A 21,175-nucleotide genomic window follows, 5' to 3' on the forward strand; every position below is an offset into this window, starting at 1 on the left:
TGTTCACACAGTGAAAGAGTGCTCAGTGGTCTTAAACTTTGTCAAATGGTTCCAAGACTGATATAAATATATAAACGTATGGTTTATTAAAGATGAATTACATAATACTGCATTATATAAACACAAAGTTGTACTTTTGATCAAACTATAACAAAGAGCTCACAGTTGCGACAGAGGCTACAATTTCAACACTGTTCACCAAACTTGGATGTTGAGCAAACCGTGTAGCCTACCTTGAATCAAAGCTGAAATGTAGCACTTTGACCATATATTCATGGTCACGCTTTTAAAAAGCCACATGAAATATGAATGAAAGTGACAGAAAATAGATCGAAGGAGGCATGTACTAAATTCAAAATCAGGAAGCTGTTCAGTCAGTTCAGACTGACAACAGTAGTTCACTCCATTACATTAGTATACCTCTGTTAATCTCTTTAGCCCCTGGATTAGTCTTCCATTTATATAAAGACACAGAGCATGGATCCAACAAAATATACCGGTCCAGCTTGAAATGAGTCTGCATTTATGCTGGCACATCCCAACCCACACATTCATCAGTTCAGCCTTGATGTTCCCACACATCAGCCCACAAACTGAACTTCCATTCGACCTTTAGAAAACAAAAAGTGTGAAACACAATAACCGTGTAAATCATCCACTATGCATTTCTGTTTAAACACCCAACAGCAGACGCATTCACTGGAGACTCTCAGTAGGCATATTATTGTAACTTGTAGTGGGAGGCGTCCCTTTTTACTGTCTGTGGCTGAATCATACAGATACATTATATATCAACCAAAAAGACCAATCTTATTACAGAGGAACTTCCTCAGAAATGTCTGAAGGATGTTTCACAATGTTTTTACCCCTTTGTTGCCATACACACAGAGATATATGTAGATTAAATACGAGCTGAAAGATGTAGGTTAATTTGAGCTGAAAAGCTTGTGTTCTGTCGACTGTTTTCAATCTATGGTAATGACAGGCCATCCTTGAAATGATGTGCAAAATGGGCGAGATTTGTTTTTCATGTTGTTTGATCTGCTGACTTGCCAACTTTAACTTTTTTTGTAGCTATTCAGTGAAATATTTGTAAGCAATTTTTTACTTTTGTGCGGCCCTGAAACTTCAGGATGAGGCTTGTGTTTTATCAGATATGAACATTACAGCTAACACTGCTAGCTACCTAAGGTGCTAAAAACATTAACTAGCCAAATGACTACTATATCAATGTCAACAACGCCAAACTCCATCGAATCTCTTCTCAGCCAATCGAAGTTAGCGAGTTAACCCCCAAACGTCTACGCGCTTTCAGATTTTTTTAATGGAAGGTCTGCAACAACATAGCAGACACAAATGTATTTCTACTGATGTGAACCATAAGGTATAATTGCATTGAACAGAAGTGAATAGAATGCCATTCAGAAAAGTATAACATGGAATGCACTCCTTTCAAGGCAAACACCAATGAAAAGGTTTCCACATCTTAACAAAAGAGCTGTTTGCGGATATCACAGGTTCTCCACAATAGATTCCACTTTGATGGCTTCATCTAAAAGCCATTTTGGTAGCACTGACTACAATATATGTGTCACAAGTGTGTGAATACTGTACTTTGCTCCATCTGGTTTTGCTTTGTCACAAAACAGTGTCAGCAGGAGAGCCCACATGTACTGTTAATGCTATGCTTACTGAAGAAACTCTGACTGACTCAAACACTGTTGACAGACTTATTCTCTAGTTAGATATGCATGCTGATAGGATATGTTTGAGGGGATGCTCTGCATAAATAATTCCAGTCCAATGCCATAAATTCCAAATTTCACAGAGAGTTTTTATACAAACATACATACAGTGGACTCTAAAAAAGAGCTCAATCCTCTTAAGCGAGAGTTTGCTTCTGCAGTCTACCAAGATAATACAAAGAGTGGCAACCCCGTTCAAAAAGAAGTCTCTAAATGTCTTTAAGACAGCCAAAAACAGCTAATAGCACCAGGGTTATTTGGGGGAAGACTGGGAGAGACTCAGTAAGTGAACCATATACATATAAGGTGTGGTGTATTTGGTTCTGGACTATCATTTGGTATCTGACACATTAAAAGTAATAAGTAAAACTAAAAAGTAAAGTAATTGCAATTCAAATGTTTCTCACTTATTCCACGACTTCCGAGATTGCAATGCACACTTTTACACAAGCAGTGCATATTTGAATTGCTTATCTAGGTATCCACTGCATACAGCAGCAAAATCTGGCTGCTTCCACAAAACCACACATAACTGTCACCCTACTTATGTCCTTCTTGTTATTCCAACATTGGCCTTGTCTTCCCCTTCCTTTCCAACAAGCAATAACTTCAGGCCATTTGTTGTTTGCTATCTCAGACTTTCTCTGACAGTTTCATAAAGTGTGAGTCAACATGTCATTCCTGTCACAGCCATTACAGTGGCAAGCAAAGCTGTAAGGTCCAATACATCTGTCACCCACTTTTCTGCCCTCTCAGACACTAACTGTTTTTCACCACAACTCCAGCACTTGACACATCCGGTGTCTCCATAGATTGCTTTGCAACGAGTTTCCCTAAAGGATTTGCTGTGGACTCTGCGTCTCATAAACAAATAAGTGGCCGCTAAAATATATCAGCACCATGGACAGCAGCCAGGATCTTTGCCTGTGCCTCAACTCTGTGACCGCCGATCTTGTAGCAGCTAACTGAGGGTTAATTCCAACTTTGTTGTGAGCACTGAGCCACCATATTTAAAGTACGCTTTCGCCAAACACTTACAATGCAATTTATATATTTGTCTATTCATATTTGAAGTAGCCTTGTACGCTCGAATATTCCTTGTACGTCTGTTGTGCACAATAATTGGAGCATTAATGAACACTTTTTATACTTCCTGAACACTTTTACACGTACTGCACAGGCTTTTACACGTACTGCACTAGACTTATCTCGCTGAATGTTTCCCAGAGCTGGACTGACAACATCATATAGCCCAAAGAAGACAAATGCATGTATTTTAGTTTTAAGCCTAACAATAACAGCAAAGAGAGAAAAATGAAATGTTTTAGTGCAGGTGAGGATACGACAGGCCATTGACTAATCATGAACGTACTCATATGAGTAAGGGTTCGGCCTACACCACAACACAGTTTGATGACGACCTACTTCCCTTCTTAACAGTTGACTACATAACTAGTTCAAAGTCTTCACGTGTGCTGCCTGTTTTACGATGTTCAACGTCAGCGACTATGAACTCATCGCTGGGTGGCGGGACCTAAATAATGGTGCACAGCACCAGTACACAGTGAATTTATGTCAATCTGTTTGCATGGTTACATCTGGCGACACCAGTTTTGTCCACAACGTAAATTAGTGACTCGTAATACGTCAGCAACGATGATTTTTTTTTTTCCAACTAGGCCTATATACATTTCCGCAATAATATCCCCGGCAGGGCCGGAATAGAATACTTGCATGGACTGGAGTGTAAACATGAACCAGATCGTTTCGAAACCTAACAGCAGGCCTGCATCATTTGAGGAGGATACTAAACCGCATGAATTAATAAGCAATCAAATGATGACTTGTCGTCACAGCCTCAGAAAGCAAAACTTACCTAAAACGAAGAAAGGGAGCTCGGTATTTTCTAGGTCGTCGACAACCACTATGTCTCCTGGAAAATCATTCCTGACAGAGAACAGAAGCTTCGGCTCGGAGGCCGAGGGGCTATGCATGATGCTCAGGTCGTTTTCTCTCAAAAACGGCAAAGCGGATACCGTGACGCTCTTCATTTTGCATTCCATATCTTGCGACTGGTCCTCATCGGTGTTTAGACTGTGGATACAGTTGGGTTTGACGGCAAAAATCCACAGGAATGTAACAAAAAAGCACTGACGCGGACCCATTTTGTCCGATTCCACCACGGTTTCGGATCCCCTTCCCTATGCGCGGCAGCAGCAGTCAGTTGAATGCAGGCTGCGAGAGGAAGAGGAGCGTGGGGGAACACGCAGGCAAAGCACAAATATCCGGGTTTGCTTCGCGAAGCGAAATAAACAGCCCCCAATCCGTTCAAATCTCCAGATGTGCAGTCAGATGGCTAAAGGTCATGTTTTGTATTTCAACGCAGCTTATCAGAATGATGTTTGCTCCGAAAATGAAATCGGCACAGCACGAGACCCCTTTATTGGACTTGTCCACATTAAGCCATTAAGCTTTCTTGGTATTTCGCCACTATAAACACATGCTGTTCAATACATGACCCCCTAAGACTACATAGAATCAACCACGCTTAATGCTATCTCTGATTCGTTCTAAGGTTAAGACATGAAACACTGATTAATTGACGGGGTAAAATATTTCATTACAATCATTATGTATTATGCATGTATGTGCTGTAGATCATTGTAAGAGATAACTATATATAGCCATGTTATGCACTGTATTCTATTTTTTAAATAAAGCTGATTGTATTGATGGCTGATACATCACATCATAACTTTTGTTTTCATATCCCTTGGCTGATGTGACAGCTGTGATGTGATCAATAAATTAGACACATCAAAACATTTTCACATAGTCTCAAAAGCAAGCCTGTTTTTTCTTTCATTCAGTGCAACGCTATGCTCGTCTGAGGGAAGAGGGACAAAATGGAGAATAGGGACATCTGGAGAGGGGAATGGCAGGTGCAGGAGCATAGAAAAAGCAAAATGTCTGCACCCTAAGAATGCTGTCCCTGTGCTATCTTGATCTCCATCCAGCCTAGAAGTAAGGCCTCTGCAAACTGTGAAGGGGTTGTGTGATGAAAGGCCACAAGACTCATTTCAGCCCTGACCCACTCCATAATTGAACTTTGGGGTGAAAAGGAGATATAGAAGTGTGTGTGTGTGTGGGGGGGGGGGGGGGGGGCAGATTGGAACCTCCAGTGTTTCAGTGCTATTCTTAAGGTATCCCTTTTTTTGGTGGTGTCTTTTTTTAGCAGCCCTCAGCAAGTTATTACTGACTGAAGTATTTCACTCTGCAGCTCAGCACAACAACATAAGTGGGCCCTAAGAGCTGTGAAAATAGCATGATGAGAAGGTCTTCAGAGGTTCCCCATTGATATGTGCTCTGACATCAGATGACATTTAATTATCGGTGAGCAGCTGCCAGTGTTTTTTAAGAAATTTAAGAGTTTGGATTTACAGTATCCAGAACAGTTTGCCATTGTAAAACGGACTAAAAGTAGACAGGTAGAAAAAAAACGTTACCATGCCGATATAAACTTATGCCAATATAAAAAGAAGCTGCATTAAGATGACCGTAAGACATAAAGTTTGACCACGGCAAACAGCAGAGGTGAAATTATAGTGGTCTAGCCAGGGGTGTCTTACCTTAAGGCGGAATATTTATTCGATATAAAACTTTCTCTCTGAAAGTGATGTGATGCCCTGAGATATTATGGCTGAGTAAACTATGATGGTGATGAATTCCCCTTGTATAACTGAAATGGCTAAGAGGAACATAGACAGGAGGCTATGAGGACGGTGGAGGGTGACTCATAACAGTGTCCTTCATCATATCATATAAGAAAATGGTCTTGACTAAGTAACAACAGTCAAATTCAAAATAGGTTGGCCAATTATATAAAGATGCCAGCTGTCTGTAGGAGTTTTAATGTCAAATCTGACAAGTTTGGCAGCCCATTGTTGGATTGATGCATCTGAAAAACTGACAAAAGTTGGAGGTTGTGTATGGCTGACGTGTTGGGCAACTTCAGTCTGCTTTCTGACTGGAGACATCAAGGCATCTTGCAGCTGTGGGTTGAACTTAAATATATCAGTATTATGATCTCCCTTTGTATTCAAGTTCAGGAAACTAGGCCAGCTGGTACTGTATTGGGAGTTATGTTAAAATACAGAAACATGCAATTTTGGATTATCTAACGTTATCCATGCTAAAGGCTCGTTTTGAGATTATGTCGCATTGATTCATTTCATTAGGAGTTTTATAACCTGATAATTAACATGTGAAATGTCAAGCACTCCTTCATCACAGATGATGCCTGCAAGTTATCATTAATTTAATCACAACAGTAACTGGATGTACAGAATACTTACAGAAATAGGATATAATACATTTCCAAGCAGTATGAAACCATTTTGACAGTGGGGAAAATCAGGGGAGGCCCACTTAACAGTGGATACTTAACTTCTAATGCGGTTGTGTAATGCTACAAGACCTAAGGGTTATGGCTAGATTCAGGGTTGGGGTTAGCAATATGCAACAGCATATACTTTTATGTGAAGTACGAAATGAAAGGCAAATTGCTTTTGTTCACTTAAAAATGGGCAATTCAACTAAACCACCCAGATAAGGCCGTACAAACCTGTGAAGAGAGGAGATCTTTTTGCTTTGTGTTATACACTGAAAAGGTGACTTCAAATCTTGGGTCAAAATAAGATAACAGAACATATCAATATATAATTAGGCAGCAGAATCTAAGACAGAATCATTCAATATGGGCAAACATTACATATTTTGTAGTATATAAATCCATTCTTTAGAATGCAGTCATAAATATTTAATGCCTGACCAGAGAGGAGAACGTTCTGGATCACTGCTACACCACAGTTAGCAGTGCCCATCATCTTGGCTGCACTGGAACACTCTGACCACGTCATGGTCCATTTGATCCCTGCATACAGGCAGAAATGAAAACTCTGAAAACCTGTTGTGAGGACATCTAAGCAGTGGACCAGTGAAGCTGTGGAGGATCTTCAGGCGTGCTTGGACTGTACTGCTTGGGAGGTACCAACAGACTGGATGAGTACACAGAAGCTGTGACATCATATATCAGCTTCTGTGAGGACAGCTGTTTACCATCACGCACCAGGGTGAGTTATAACAATGACAAACCCTGGTTCACAGCTAAACTCAGAAAGTTAAGATTGGATAAGGAAGAGGCATTTAGGAGTGGGGACAGAGACATGTTTATTGAGACAAAATACATGGTTAGCAAGGAGGTGCGAGATGCTAAATGTCTTTACTCTGAGAAACTCCAACACCAGTTCTCAGCCAACGACTCTGCTTCTGTTTGGAAAGGGCTTAGGCAGATAACAAACTTTAAGCCCCCCACTCCACTAACGACTCACGCCTGGCCAATGACTTGAATGAATTTTACTGTCGCTTCAAAGGACAACGGGACAGTCCTGATACCATCCCCTGTGACACCACCCACCAGCTCCAGCTCATCGGCTTCACCTTCCCCACCACAGCAGAGGCCTGCGCCTTCTCTCAACTGCCCACCTCAGAGCCCCCTCCCTCCTCCCCCTCCACAGTGACGACTCTCTCCATCCTTGAGAGAGACGTCAACAGACTCTTTCGGAGACAGAACCCCTGCAAAGCAACCAGGCCAGACTCTGTCTCTCCATGTGCTGAACAGCTGTCTCTGGTGTTCACAGACATTTTTAACACCTCACTGGAGACATGCCACGTACCAGCCTTCTTCAAGACCTCCCCCCTCATTCCCGTCCCCAAAAAGACTAAAATCACTGGACTCAATGACTACAGACCCGTTGCTCTGACCTCTGTTGTGATGAGTCATTTGAGCGGCTTGTGTTGCGGCATTTCAAAGCCATCACTGACCCTCTACTGGATCCCTCCAGTTTGCTTACAGAGCTAATAGGTCTGTAGACGATTCAGTAAACATGGCCCTTCACTCCATCCTCCAGCACATGGACACCTCAGGAACCTATGCCCCGATCCTGTTTGTGGACTTCAGCTCTGCCTTCAATACTATCATCCCGGCTCTGCTACAGGACAAGCTTCTACGTCTAAGTGTGCCTGACTCCATCTGCAGGTAGATCACAGACTTCCAGTCTGACCGGAGGCAGGACGTGCGGCTGGGAAAACATGTCTCTGACCCCCGGATCATCAGCACCGGTTCCCCTCAAGGCTGCGTTCTTTCCCCTCTGCTCTTCTCCCTGTACACCAACAGCTGCACCTCCATTCAACAGTCTGTCAAGCTCCTCAAGTTCACAGACGACACCACCCTCATTGGCCTCATCTCTGGTGGGGATGAGTCTGCCTACAGGTGGGAGATTGACCATCTGGTGACCTGGTGTGGGTAGAACAACCTAGTGCTCAACGCGTTGAAAACAGTGGAGATGGTCGTAGATTTCAGGAAGAACCCAGTCCCACCCACCCCCATCACCCTGAGGGACTCCCCAGTAGACAGTGTGGAGTCCAGTCCAAAGGCAATGATGGTGAACTTTTACACCTCCATCATTGAGTCCATCCTCTCTTATCCTCTCCTCTCTTATCCCAAACTCCTATTTGAACACTCCTGGGTACTATTCGGCGTCACTCGCTAAGCGGTTTAGCGAGCTAAACTCCAGGCTAAAAAAAGACAACACCACTTTAGCGGATTCGGCGAAGCAACTTTTGCTCAATTTCCATGGTAATTAATCGCTTAGCCTTAGCCTGCTCCAGGGCAGGCTAAGCCAAGTTTAGCTGGCTAAACTTGCCATACCCACGCCAAAAGGACAAGGAGTCCCATTGACAAGGAGTCAGTTTGATTAGCGTAGGAAGAGTTCTTTGCGATCGCCAAGAAGATCAATTTTTCCATAATGATGAGTTCTTGTATGAGCGCTACCGATCCACCCGACAAGGAATAATTAATTTAGAAGACCTTCTCGAGTCATTTATTGCATAGGCTACACCACCGTCAAACATTGAATGTCATCACTTTCTTGCCAGTGGTAGCCTTCATTTTTGTAATGTCGGCGATGCGGAGAACAAAGCACTCATAATTATATGACAGTGGTAGATAGTAGGCTACAGTTGAGACATAGGCCTACAGTTGATAAACCCGAAATAACTTTCATGTAAACGTTAGTATTCATGTGCAAACTAAAAATCACGTCTCAGGCTGCCTGAGACGTGATTTTTAGTTTGCACATGAATACTAACGTTTTCTTTGATCCCAGGAAATTTGAGCACATAACCCAAATAGATATTGGCTAAAGTTGTTTTACCTACTTTAACTTACATCATTGCAAACGTTTAGTTTTGGAAACGTGTCTAGTGTTTGTGCGGTAGTGAATGGTGGTGGAGGTGGGTGCATGATAAGAAGAGAGAAATAGACACAATTTCTTTTCATTGCTTAAATGTATTGAATCTCTTATTAATACATTCACATTTAGTCATTTAGCAGACGGTTTTATTCAAAGCGATTTAAAACTACAATGCTGACGAGGGTGAGGGGAGTTGAACCAGTGATCTATAGCATGCAAGCCAGACGCTTAACCCGCTGCACCATAGTACCATATCGTGTGGAGAGAAGATGTCACGTATTATACCTCTTATAGACAGTTTCTTATATTGCTGTGGTAGCCACGGGAGTGTTGAATTTTGACATGATTATGGTCTTGAATTCTTCATAACGCGTTCATGATCATATCCTGCGTTATCGGAGAAAAAAAATAGTCTTTTTCTTTGAGTTTAGACCATTATACCTTTCAAAAAAATCATGGTTTTGGGGATCGACCTTTCTTGCCTTTTGAAGCAAGACGTGCACGCGCAATTTAGCTGACGAGATAAATTAACTTGAGGTTAAAATAAATTAGCGCCCGTCGCCAGACCGGTTTGGCCTGTTCTCATTTAGCGAGCTAGTTAATCTCCAGTTGCGAGCTAAATTAATTATCTTAGCTTCAGTCGTACGCCGAACAGGGCCCTGCTGTTTGAGAAATAACTTGTATTGTTTATTGTTTATTGTGAATGTTTAATGTTTGCACCAACGAACCACAAAAAAATCCTGGTAGGTGAAAACCTACTTGGCAGTAAAAACCTTTCTGATTCTGATTCTAAATGCTCCCAACAATCGGCCAACTGTTGCATGAAAATCCCCTCATTGTGTGACCGAGAGAATTAAAGGCCAAACAGATTAGGGGTGTCTGTTTCACCCATGGCAACACCAGACTCAGTCCCTATTACAAGAATCTTGGACTAACAGAGACCATGTGCAGCTCATTGGCAAGTTTTCTTCAGAGTAAGTCATCAGAAGAAAAAGTATTTTGATCAAATGCTACTTGCTGTCAGGCAAATCCTTAAAGCATGAGACAGATGGCCTGAAGCGCTCCTCACTGGCATCAGAGTCTGCACTAACAGTTTGTTTTTTCAGGATGCAACTAAATACAGCATCACTAATGCTTGGGTCCAGGGTAAAATCATACAGCCCCATAGTAAAAACTATGGGGCCAGGCTCAGCCATGGACACCAGTAAGAGTGAGACTGGGTCAATTTATCCACATGATATCAGTCTCAATGCTTCCCCAAGAACCTCACAGAGTGAAATCCTCAATGACTTTACAGAGCACTGGAGCACATGAGCAGTGTCATATAGATAAGGGGCGTTGGAAATTCAGGACAGATAACCTTCTGGGCTGCTCAGACCAACATAAGTTCTCCCTATCACCAGAGGATGCAATGACAGTGTTGCTGGTGGCCATAGAGATGCGGTCAAGTACATTTACCATTAAGAACCCAGTCAGGTTGGCATTCCCGATTAACTGGGCTTAGACATACAGTAAACGAGCTTAGCAACTTTTTTTCAACCATTTGCACCATTAAGTAAGACCATAGAGCTCATACACTTTCTTCCTCATCAGAATGAGAGTGCAGTCTCACGCTTCCTTCTCCTACGGCTTGAGGAAGCATCGGGACATGCTTCATTGCTAGAAACCGAAAAAATGAACACATCAATCTGTGCATGTTTGCGGAGGTGGTCTCAGCAGCTTGGACATCTCCCAGGTCCATCCAGATATGGCAAGAGGCCTAATTAACTAGATTCTTCCATGGCTAGGAAGGTATTATAATGATGGGGAACCAAATCAGCAAAGGTGTACACCACTCATATGAAAATCATAGTCACCGCCAGGGTAGGTCAATAAACGTGAAATGGGTCAATTGTACTATGAGAGAGGCTAGATAGTCCAGGCACATCAAAGTTGGGTTACCATGAACCAAAAAACAGACAGTCTACTTAAGAAAAACACTGTCACAAAAACATAAAATAAACAACACAAGATGTCTAAAACACTGGGCGCATTCCAAAATCACCCAAGCATACATCTGAGAACTGGACAGGCCAGAGAAAATATGCGTTTGGAAGTCTACTTGAAGCTTCAAGGGGCACACAGAATCATGGTCAGAGCAGGTGGACCAACCAAGCACACAACAGCTGCTATAGCACACCAAGAGAACAAGGAGGCAAATCAATTCTTCTGATGAAAACTGACAGAACAAAATCTAAGCGGATAAGTAAGGAAAGAAAAAGCACTCATAAATATTTGCTTGTATTACCATTAAAGTTTAATCATTAAACAGCACTCTGTTGTGTGCTATTTGAAGAAAGACAGAGTGAGTCATGAACATTCTGACCAGCATATTGCCAAGTTTAAATCTGTGTGACGTGTATAAATAATCGGCTTGGAGCGTGGCCTCAGTCTGTTTTCTCTTGCAACCGGCTTTTATCTGAAGCAACCAGACTGCCTTGGCTAGTCTGAAACCACCCGATAGCTTTAGCTGGTCACCATTCACCACCAAGACCTTCAGTGGATCAGATAAATATTTCCCCTGTAAGCACCACACACTGTCTTATTCATAGTCGTACAATTTACATTATATCTCACTGGGAATAAGTATTCTGCCCATCTAAATAGTACTACCATAATAACAGTAATACCAACTGTTGTGGTAGCCATATGGTCCACATTTAGAGAGTGCCCCCGAAGGGAACTCACATACTCAAAACTGACCTTTCACAAGTTGGAAATGGTGGCCAAATGACACAGCAATCCCTTTAGGGTTCGTAGTATGAATCAGCAGCTGAGCAAAGTCACAGACTTCATTTTTGAGTCAGTTCTCAAAAACAAAATGGTCAAGGACAGATACATATTTGTCACAATGACTCAAGTATTGTCAGAAAATGGAAATTATGGCAATGGCACAATAGGCAGTGACCTTCAATGATTTGACTCAAATTACATTACATTTGCAGGGAATTCATTACTAGTAAATGAAGTAATATGCTCCATGTATTGTATGTTCTAATGCAAAATGGTCCTCATAATAAAAACAAGTGGCATGGATACATAATTAACCTTATGGTCTACAGTAGCTGTTAGAGCCATATAAATGTTAAAACCTCTCATACTTAAAATTAAGATCTAGAAATGGGAGCTCTGGATTTTCCAAATGGATTTCAAATGAAGACCTAATATGTCTGGGATTCTGCCTACTCCCTGGGGGAACACCTAGCCTACATGCCAATTTTGATGATAGTATTATTTTATGTCATAATTGTGTGGGCCATTTATAACAGCTTTGTGAAAATGAATGGTTGCAGAATTGGATGCAGCACACTTCTTCCACTCTATCTAAAAAAAAGTACTGAAAAGTGAAGTGAATACTTTAATATCCTTGGACAACACCCCCTGGACATATACTGTGTATACACACTGCCCTAGGAAAAAATATCAACTTGTACAGAAACATCTTGTGGATGTGGATCTTGTGAAAAATGGATCCCCTCTCTCCCCCACTAAGACAGTGGTCTAATGTTGAATCAATGTGAAAACATCCATTCTGATGCACTATATAATGCATGACATGAACAACACAACATTCAGATCCTCCAGATAACAAGATAAGAAAGTACCATCGATTCAGTGTGTGCTGCATGTTAAGTGAGTTCCATTAAATGTTCATGGTAGACTTTTCCCAACCTGACACGCATTCAGGCATTCTGGAGTCGTTTTCACAACGACTTCACATGCAAAAAGGGTGAACATTCCAATTCCAACCTGACACGCATTCAGGCATTCTGGAGTCGTTTTCACAACGACTTCACATGCAAAAAGGGTGAACATTCCAATTCCAACCTGACACGCATTCAGGCATTCTGGAGTCGTTTTCACAACGACTTCACATGCAAAAAGGGTGAACATTCCAATTCCAACCTGACACGCATTCAGGCATTCTGGAGTCGTTTTCACAACGACTTCACATGCAAAAAGGGTGAACATTCCAATTCCAACCTGACACGCATTCAGGCATTCTGGAGTCGTTTTCACAACGACTTCACATGCAAAAAGGGTGAACATTCCAATTAGCAAGAAAATGAGATGGAGCAGGCCCTGGATTCTGCTGAGCCTGCAGTCCCAACAGAGACTTTGACATGGATGGAAAGCTATAGAGAAATGCAATGTAATAATGACGTAAATACTAAATCAGAATTAATTGGCGCTTTCCCTGAGTAAACGTCTACCCAGAGCAGAAGGCTCCTGATACGACATGATGGTACAACGGATTCATACTGAGCCAAGAGTTCCTCACTGTTTTCAGTGTTCCAACAAATGCTCTAATTGTTTTGTTTATGTGAGAGCTTTCACATTGTTGCTTGTAATGTAGTAAATTGGTTTGTTTATCTCACAACAGGTATCAAATTAGGCTGTTGTTCATAAGTGAAATAGGCTATTACCTGATAAATTATCTTGATGTATTTGTAATTAAGATGATGTATTTATCTTGATAAAGTCAATATGAACATTTCCTCATAACTCTTCCATTTACTCAAGTAATTAAGGTGTAGTGGGAGCTGTCTCTTATAAAATGATGGTAGAGGGAGAGCGCCTGCTTCTAATGATGCCAGTGCCCAACAGCAATCCAACTCTTTGTCAGCCTCCCACCACTGCAGAGAAAACCTGTTAGATAGGCTAGTGTCCACGCTGACCATGAAAGCCTGCCAATTTCCTCTCGTGAGATTGCATCCTTGGAGTATTTTTTGCACGTCAACTCGACAAGACGGATAGCAGCGGGACGCATCTGTCACATGGCTTCACGAAATGAATTGCCCATGTCGCCCGGCTACCCGCAACCACAGTGTCCGGGTAAGGCATGATCTCGCTCCAACAACAAAAAAAAAACACTGTGAAAGCTTGACCTTCTACTTAGGGGTATGATCACCCCCTTGAGCTAGTAGCATCTGGCTAGGTAATGTATTGTTGGCACACAAAAGAGAGTCACCAGGAGAAGCATGGGGGGAGCAGGAGACTCATGTACCCTGGAGTTTGACCATCTGCAGCTTATTGGTTGTCATTAAGGTTTCTAATTCAGGGGTGACTTGTCGATTAGCCAAACGTGGGCCGAAAATGTCATTACCCACCTCCTGGTGAGGTGTCCTCTGCTTATTTACATATTTATACACCTTAATTGTTTTTGCCTTTTAGTATTGACATTGAGACGGGAAGAAACCAAGGAGGCTGGAGCTTAAAGTGTGAAAGTGTGTGTCCGTGTATGTGTGTGTGTGTGTGTGTGTGTGTGTGTGTGTGTGTGTGTGTGTGTGTGTGTGTGTGTGTGTGTTTGTGTCTGTGTGTGTGTGTGTGTGTGTGTGTGTGTTGTCTGTGTGTGTGTGTGCGCGCGTGTGAACAAGCACATTATTGCTGTATATTGAGCAGGTGACATTGCTGGTTCATTGTTAATGCCTGATTTGTTCAGAGGGACAATTTTGCCAGAGATGTGTCACACTGCTAATATATATTTCATTATGACTGCAGTCCCATGGTTATTGACTTTGCTGTGCTATTAGCCACCATGTTTATCTCATGAAATGTATTCTCTTCATGCAATACAAAAAATGTTTCAGTTGAAAAAGATGAGTGCATTATGCTGTTGCAATAAAACAAAAAGGTTTAGTGATGGTTTTAACATTTTGAATTGTCTGCTTGATGACTGCCAATACACTCAATGTAATTGTCTTTTTTTTATCCCAAAGACCATTGGCTACATTAATAATTGAAACAACCAGCATAGAATAAAATTCCATATTTGTACACATTTGCTTTTTCAATTAATGAATAGCCCAAGTAAGCAGAAGCCATTCAAAGAACAAGCTATAGCTTGTATACAGATGAGGTTCACAGAACTGCCTCAGACTAGCTATGCCTAAATATGAATGTTTGAATGTAGATGAGTTTCATATGTTAATTGTTGCCAAAAAGAAACATGTGCTTAGAATGTTCCAGAGTCTGTGAAGATGTCACTGGGAGAGGTTTTCTTCAGACATCAGGCCCTCTCATGTGACATCTACCCTCTCATGTGTCCCGCAAGCTGTAAAACTAGATGATGTGTTTCTGTTCATAATATAATTTCATGTAGCTAGTGAGCATGTTGGGCAGGTAACACTATGGGCCCTAGTTTGAGGACGAAAACAGCTGGCAGAAACAGCCTCTTCCGCTTGTGCGTGTTGTCTTAAAATTCGGTGATAAATTAAACTTTCCCCCAAGGCATGGATTTTGGACATAGGCGTGGTGACATATTCGTGGTGACATCAGGGACCAGAAAATACAATGAGGGAAGACTCACATTCGTAAGCAAAAATCATAACTCCACTATTGAAATGACAAGGTAAGAGTCCCATCATGGCTGCTCCATACTGTCAGTGTGCATCAGTGTATAATGATGTAATAGTGTTATGCCATCATATCTGTAACTGCCTTGAGAGACCTTATAATGTTTAATTCCATAACAGCCAATGTCCTCTGCTAATAAGCCATCATGACAGTTGTTGATAATGGCCTTGGGATATTGTTATTTTCTTGTCAATGCTCTGTCATATATGGCATGGTTATGCTAGGTCTCCAAATGAAGGCTAGGTGCAAGTAATGGGTTCTAACTTTAGTTAAAAGTTTCCACTTTGCTCACTTTACTTCAACAGACTATTTCTAAGATTGTCTGAGTCTTAAATTAGGCCTTCATGACAACTCACGTGGGCATATAGCACTTAAATATTTCCCAAAGGCTGCTTCCAATTGCTGTCAGCTGTGGTAAAGGCTGCTTTTTGCCACTTTTGATGTCAGGTGGACACTACATCTATGTTAGGTGTGTGTCTTTGGCCGTGGGTACCAGAATGCCAGTTTTTATCTGAGACAGTCCCATATTTCAGGCGATGTCCCTGTTTTTAACAGGTTTTGGAGATCATGTTGACATATGTCCTTTATTTCCCTTGAGTTCAAGACAGTGTGTGCAGGGTGCACTTCATGCCAGGTGGGCTTGTTGGGAAAGACTGGTAGCTATAAAAGCTCTGTAGAAGGCACATAGGGAAAGTCACTCCAATTATTGCAGAGGTAGTACTTTTATGTCAGCTTTGCTACACATTCAATTTAAACACCACAGATCATAATTATATGGTCAGCCTAACTACCCATAATAACTAACTATGACACTTCAATAACCAACTCCAAATGCAATGGAAAGCTTATCAAAGAGTCCAAATGCACTGGCTTGCCAGACGTAAAGCAAGTGTTTCAATTCAGTGTTTCTGCAACTCAGTGGAATTAACTCTCATAGGCAAGGCAATCAAGGCAATGTTCTTGCAAGCAAAGATACATTTTTTTTATGATCCATTTCACCATAGTCTTAGATGGGAAGACTCCTCAGTGACATTGCAGATGTAGCAAGGGCCTTCTTTCTCTGTTTGTATTTTCCACACGTTCTCCATTCTGTAAATATACACAACACTGTACCTGTAGTATGGGTGGTGTCTGGTTATTCTGGAAGTGCCAGGAGAGTGTTGGAGGTGTGTGTTCCCATGCCAGACGCCTTGGTTCTTTTTTTTTTCTCTTACTGTAGTGACACGCGAGACACAACACAACACAACACATCCCAACGAAACACACCACAGAACAACACAAAACAACACAACATAACACAAGTGTTTTAGATGCATTCCTGTCACAAAGAGAACTGGGCTGAAATAATACGAGCTGAAGAAGCACTCTTCATTCGTACCAGAAAACAAATGATTACAGGCATTGGATGAAAACTAATGGTACTTCAGCTCACACAAGTGTAACTTGATGGTTGAATTGGAATGCAAAAACTACTGACCGTGATTATAATGTGATTTACTGTGTACTATGCACTGTTTGTATGGCCCTGAAGTGAAGTGGCTCTCATTTTGCCGTTCAGAGGATCTTCATAAAAACCCTATGGGAAATCTACCCTCTCATGTGTCCCGAAATCTGTAAAACTAGATGATGTGTTTCTGTTCATAATATCATTTCATGTAGCTAGTGAGCATGTTGGGCAGGTAACACTATGGGCCCTAGTTTGAGGACGAAAACAGCTGGCAGAAACAGCCTCTTCCGCTTGTACGTGTTGTCTTAAACTTTGGTGATAAATGAAACTTTCCCCCAAGGCATGGATTTTGGACATAGGCGTGGTGACATATTCTTCTCTCACAGGGAACTTTTTAATGCGCCAATCACAAACCATCATGGCCAAGGTCAGATTTATCTATCTGACAAACAAAATCACAGTCTGTTTATTGGAAGAGTGGGACATAATACCTACATTTTTCTGTTAGCAAGGCAGGAGCATACCTGGGTTAAGGCAATTAATCTATCTCGCCCACTTTTACAGGCAGGCGTTAAAAATAAATTGTTTTAAAAGGTTAAACCCCATGAAAGACTCAAGCACCTGGGAAGAGGTAGTCCAAGTTGTCCCACTTGAATGAAATGCTCAGTTAGCAGTAAACTAATATTATCCATGATGTGAATACACAATAATGATATTTCTTGTTATTTGTATCCACGTATTGGGTAACACTTTATAATAACCCTCCGTAATAAACCATTTATGAAGCATTTGTTCATAGTTTGTTTATCATTTACAAATCGTTACCCCAACATTTACAAACCTTAGTGATGTATTTGTAAATGAGTAGTAATGTATTTATGAACCTGTTTTCTAATGATCTATAAGAGTTTTTTATAAGGACATTAGTTAGCAATTTATAAATGAGTATTAATGTATTTACAAACATTTTTCAAATGCTTTTCTAATGATCTATAATATCATATATAAGGACATGAGTAAGCTGTTTTGAAATGAGTACAGATGTGTTTATGAACATGTTTCAAATGATTTTCTAACGATCTAAAAGATCATTTATAAGGACATTAGTAAGCTATTTGTAAACGAGTAGTCATGTGTGTATGAACATTTTTCAAACCATTTTCTAATTATTTATAAGATCATCAATAAGGTATATAATAATGGTCTGCTCACATTTTGTAAATAATTTACAAATGATTAAGCAAGCAAGTTTCAATGAGTTAGTAATGCTTCATAATATCCTTTATAAGGTATGTGCTGATGGTCTGCTCACCATTTATGAGTCATCATGAATAATCTTTGTCATGCATAAGCTATCGTCCAATTCATACGTGAAATAATATATGTGAGCACATGTAACACCTTAGTTTATGCTTAATATAGGTTTTTAGAAACCATTTACTTACCATTAGTAACGTGTTTCGCATGGGTTGATATGAAGTGGGCACTGTCTATACTTTATACGCATTTACAAATGGCCAGTAACTGAGGAACATACTATAGAAACCATTTACTAACCATTAGTAAAGTGTTTTGCATGGGTTAATATAAAGTTGCCACTGTCTATACTTTATAAGCATTTACAAAAGGCCCGTTACTGAGGAACATACACTATAGAAACCATTTACTTATCATTAGTAAAGTGTTATGCATGGGTTGATATAAAGTTGAGACTGTCTATACTTTATAAGCATTTACAAATGGCCTGTTACTGAGGGACATACCATTAGTCAACACTTCTGCAGCAACAACTCCAAAAATGACCTCAAACGTTAGATGGTTAAACATATCAATGGCAAAAACACACAACACAGCATCGAGGGAATGGAAAATTGGAAAACATTTATTTAAAAAACTACACTAACAATAAATTCACATTTAAACATGCATTCTAATATGCTAAACACAACAGCAACAATGGAACTTTAAATAAGGGGATCAGCTAGTTTTTTTTTTTATTTATTGCCAAAAGTTTGCCAGACTCTTTATATGCTTTTAATTAGGTTACAATGCTTTCGTCCCCCTCTATGGCATCCTTACACCTCTGTGTAAAACTAGAGAGCTCCTCCGTGGAGGAAGAGTCGGATGACGCGTCGGAGGAATCAGGCCCTGACTTGGATGAAGCGCTTGAGTCGGTTTTCTGCGACTGACTTTTCTTCGCCTCTGGTGGACTGCCCTTGTCCTTTTTTCTTGCTGCTACAAACAGACCATGACAGAGGATGATTAGTGGAAAATATAGGCATGTGGGTGGCACACTAGTAAGTGTGATGGTCTTTGGAAGATAGTTTTCTGAGTTCAAACTAGAACAGGTCGATGCAAACGTACGTGAGGAAATGACTAGTATGAAACCACTAGTGTCAATCAACAAAAACACGAAGAGAGTAATGCTAGCAGGAAAATACAATTATGCACTTACATCATCAGTAACGCATACGGCAACACAATGTTAACTTTATGTACTTAGCATTAGAGATTATAAGCACACGGTATTAGACCATGAGGGCACGTATGGGCTGGCACGAAAAGGTTTCAAGTTCCCAAGTGTATTGTCAAATATGGCAAATTGACTTACTCATAGCCAGTTGTTCCCTCAGGAAGTCGCTCTCAAATAGTCATGTCTTTCAGCATCTCCTGCTGCCAGTCCAATTTCTGCCTGGCCATCTCCAGCTCATGGCGCAGTCTAGTTGACGTCAATTGGGCATTAGGAGCGAGTGTAGTCCTAGCTAAATGTTTGGGGGAAAGAATACAACTTTTCCGCTAATTTCCAATAATCAGGTTAATCATATGCAAATTCAGCGAGAAGGGAAATAGTTTTGTTAGTCTAAGGTTACTAGCTACGAAGTGTAACAGGTGGAACCAACCATAGGAAAGAGTTTTTTAAATTAAATGTATTATTTAATTAAAGCTTCAAACAATTATTTCACACTGAAACACTTTCCACCCAGTTCATGACAATATTCTTAACACAGATACCTGTCCTACTCACCGGTGAGTTCTTCTAACTGAAACAAAAGGCACAATAACCAGAACACAAAATATCATTGCCCCGTACCAACATGCACTAAATCCACTGTGTGTTAATAACACTAGCAACATACATTCATAAATGCAATAAACTTATACATAAATGCAACAAAAGAACGTTTTGTCCATTAAACACATTACCCAATCAAAATTCAATGTTTTTCACATTCACTATGCAGTCGTTGCACTGTTCTGTTCAACGTTTAGTTCAAAATGGTTGAGCCACGGTCATCAAAGTGTATGGAAATGTTCCCAAGATGCATATTACCGTCCCGGACACTTTGCAGCTCAACAACATCAATCAGTAGCGTGGGAGAGGGAGGGAGGGAGAGAGAGAGAGAGATAGCAAGTGTGCTCCACGCACATCAGGGGCTGTAGTGGTGGAAACGGCTAGCTGTCCTCGTTCGTTGGCGTGGTGTAGTCTCCGATGTTGGCGACGAGCTAGTTTCTAAATATTAATACACTTTGCTAGCTAGCGAGGACATTCCACCTCACACTACAACGTGCTATACTTCTTAGCAGTAACACCGGGCGATCTTCAGAGCTGGTGATGTGAATTCTTGCTTCCTCCACACGGCCACTCTACCGTAGTTCATCCGTAACACGGACACTAACAGACCTTACAAACTTGGAGTTAAACTTGCAATTAACTGACTTATCCTACCGTCACTCTTTCTCAATCACATGTGAGCTATCCGGGCGCCGCCATCTTCTCTCTTAACATTCTCCGTCTGCCCCTTGTCCCGCCCTCTCCGCTCACTCCATTGGCCAGTGCACCAACTTTCCAGTCACTGATTGGCTGGACCTATGGTCAAGTTCTGTGGTGCTATTGGGTGTGGAACAGATATTGATATCCCAAAGTTATCGCAGGGGCCAATGGAGAGAGCGCAGAGGGCGGGACAAGGGGCAAACGGAGAATGTAAGAGAGAAGATGGCGGCGCCCGGATAGCTCACATGTGATTGAGAAAGAGTGACGGTAGGATAAGTCAGTTAATTGCAAGTTTAGCTCGAAGTTTGTTAGGTCTGTTAGTGTCCGTGTTACGGATGTTACAGATGAACTACGGTAGAGTGGTCGTGTGGAGGAAGCAAGAATTTACATCACCAGCTCTGAAGATCGCCCGGTGTTACTGCTAAGAAGTATAGCACGTTGTAGTGTGAGGCGGAATGTCCTCGCTAGCTAGCAAAGTGTATTAATATTTAGAAACTAGCTC

General features: G+C 41.2%; 1 protein-coding gene across 1 annotated transcript in view; it reads right to left on the reverse strand.

Annotated features, from left to right (window-relative positions):
* Positions 1-3,910, reverse strand: part of astn1 (astrotactin 1) — a gene marked incomplete at both ends in the record, with an annotated part of 181,898 nt that extends 177,988 nt beyond the window's left edge. Inside the window, one exon of the mRNA XM_080838023.1 lies at positions 3,622-3,910. Coding sequence (XP_080694149.1) covers positions 3,622-3,910 — 289 coding nt within the window. The remainder of the gene's footprint in view (positions 1-3,621) is intronic.
* Between the last annotated feature and the right edge of the window lie 17,265 nt (positions 3,911-21,175).

This window comes from Sprattus sprattus (genome assembly GCF_963457725.1).
Source record: "Sprattus sprattus genome assembly, chromosome: 4".
Taxonomy (NCBI): domain Eukaryota; kingdom Metazoa; phylum Chordata; class Actinopteri; order Clupeiformes; family Clupeidae; genus Sprattus; species Sprattus sprattus.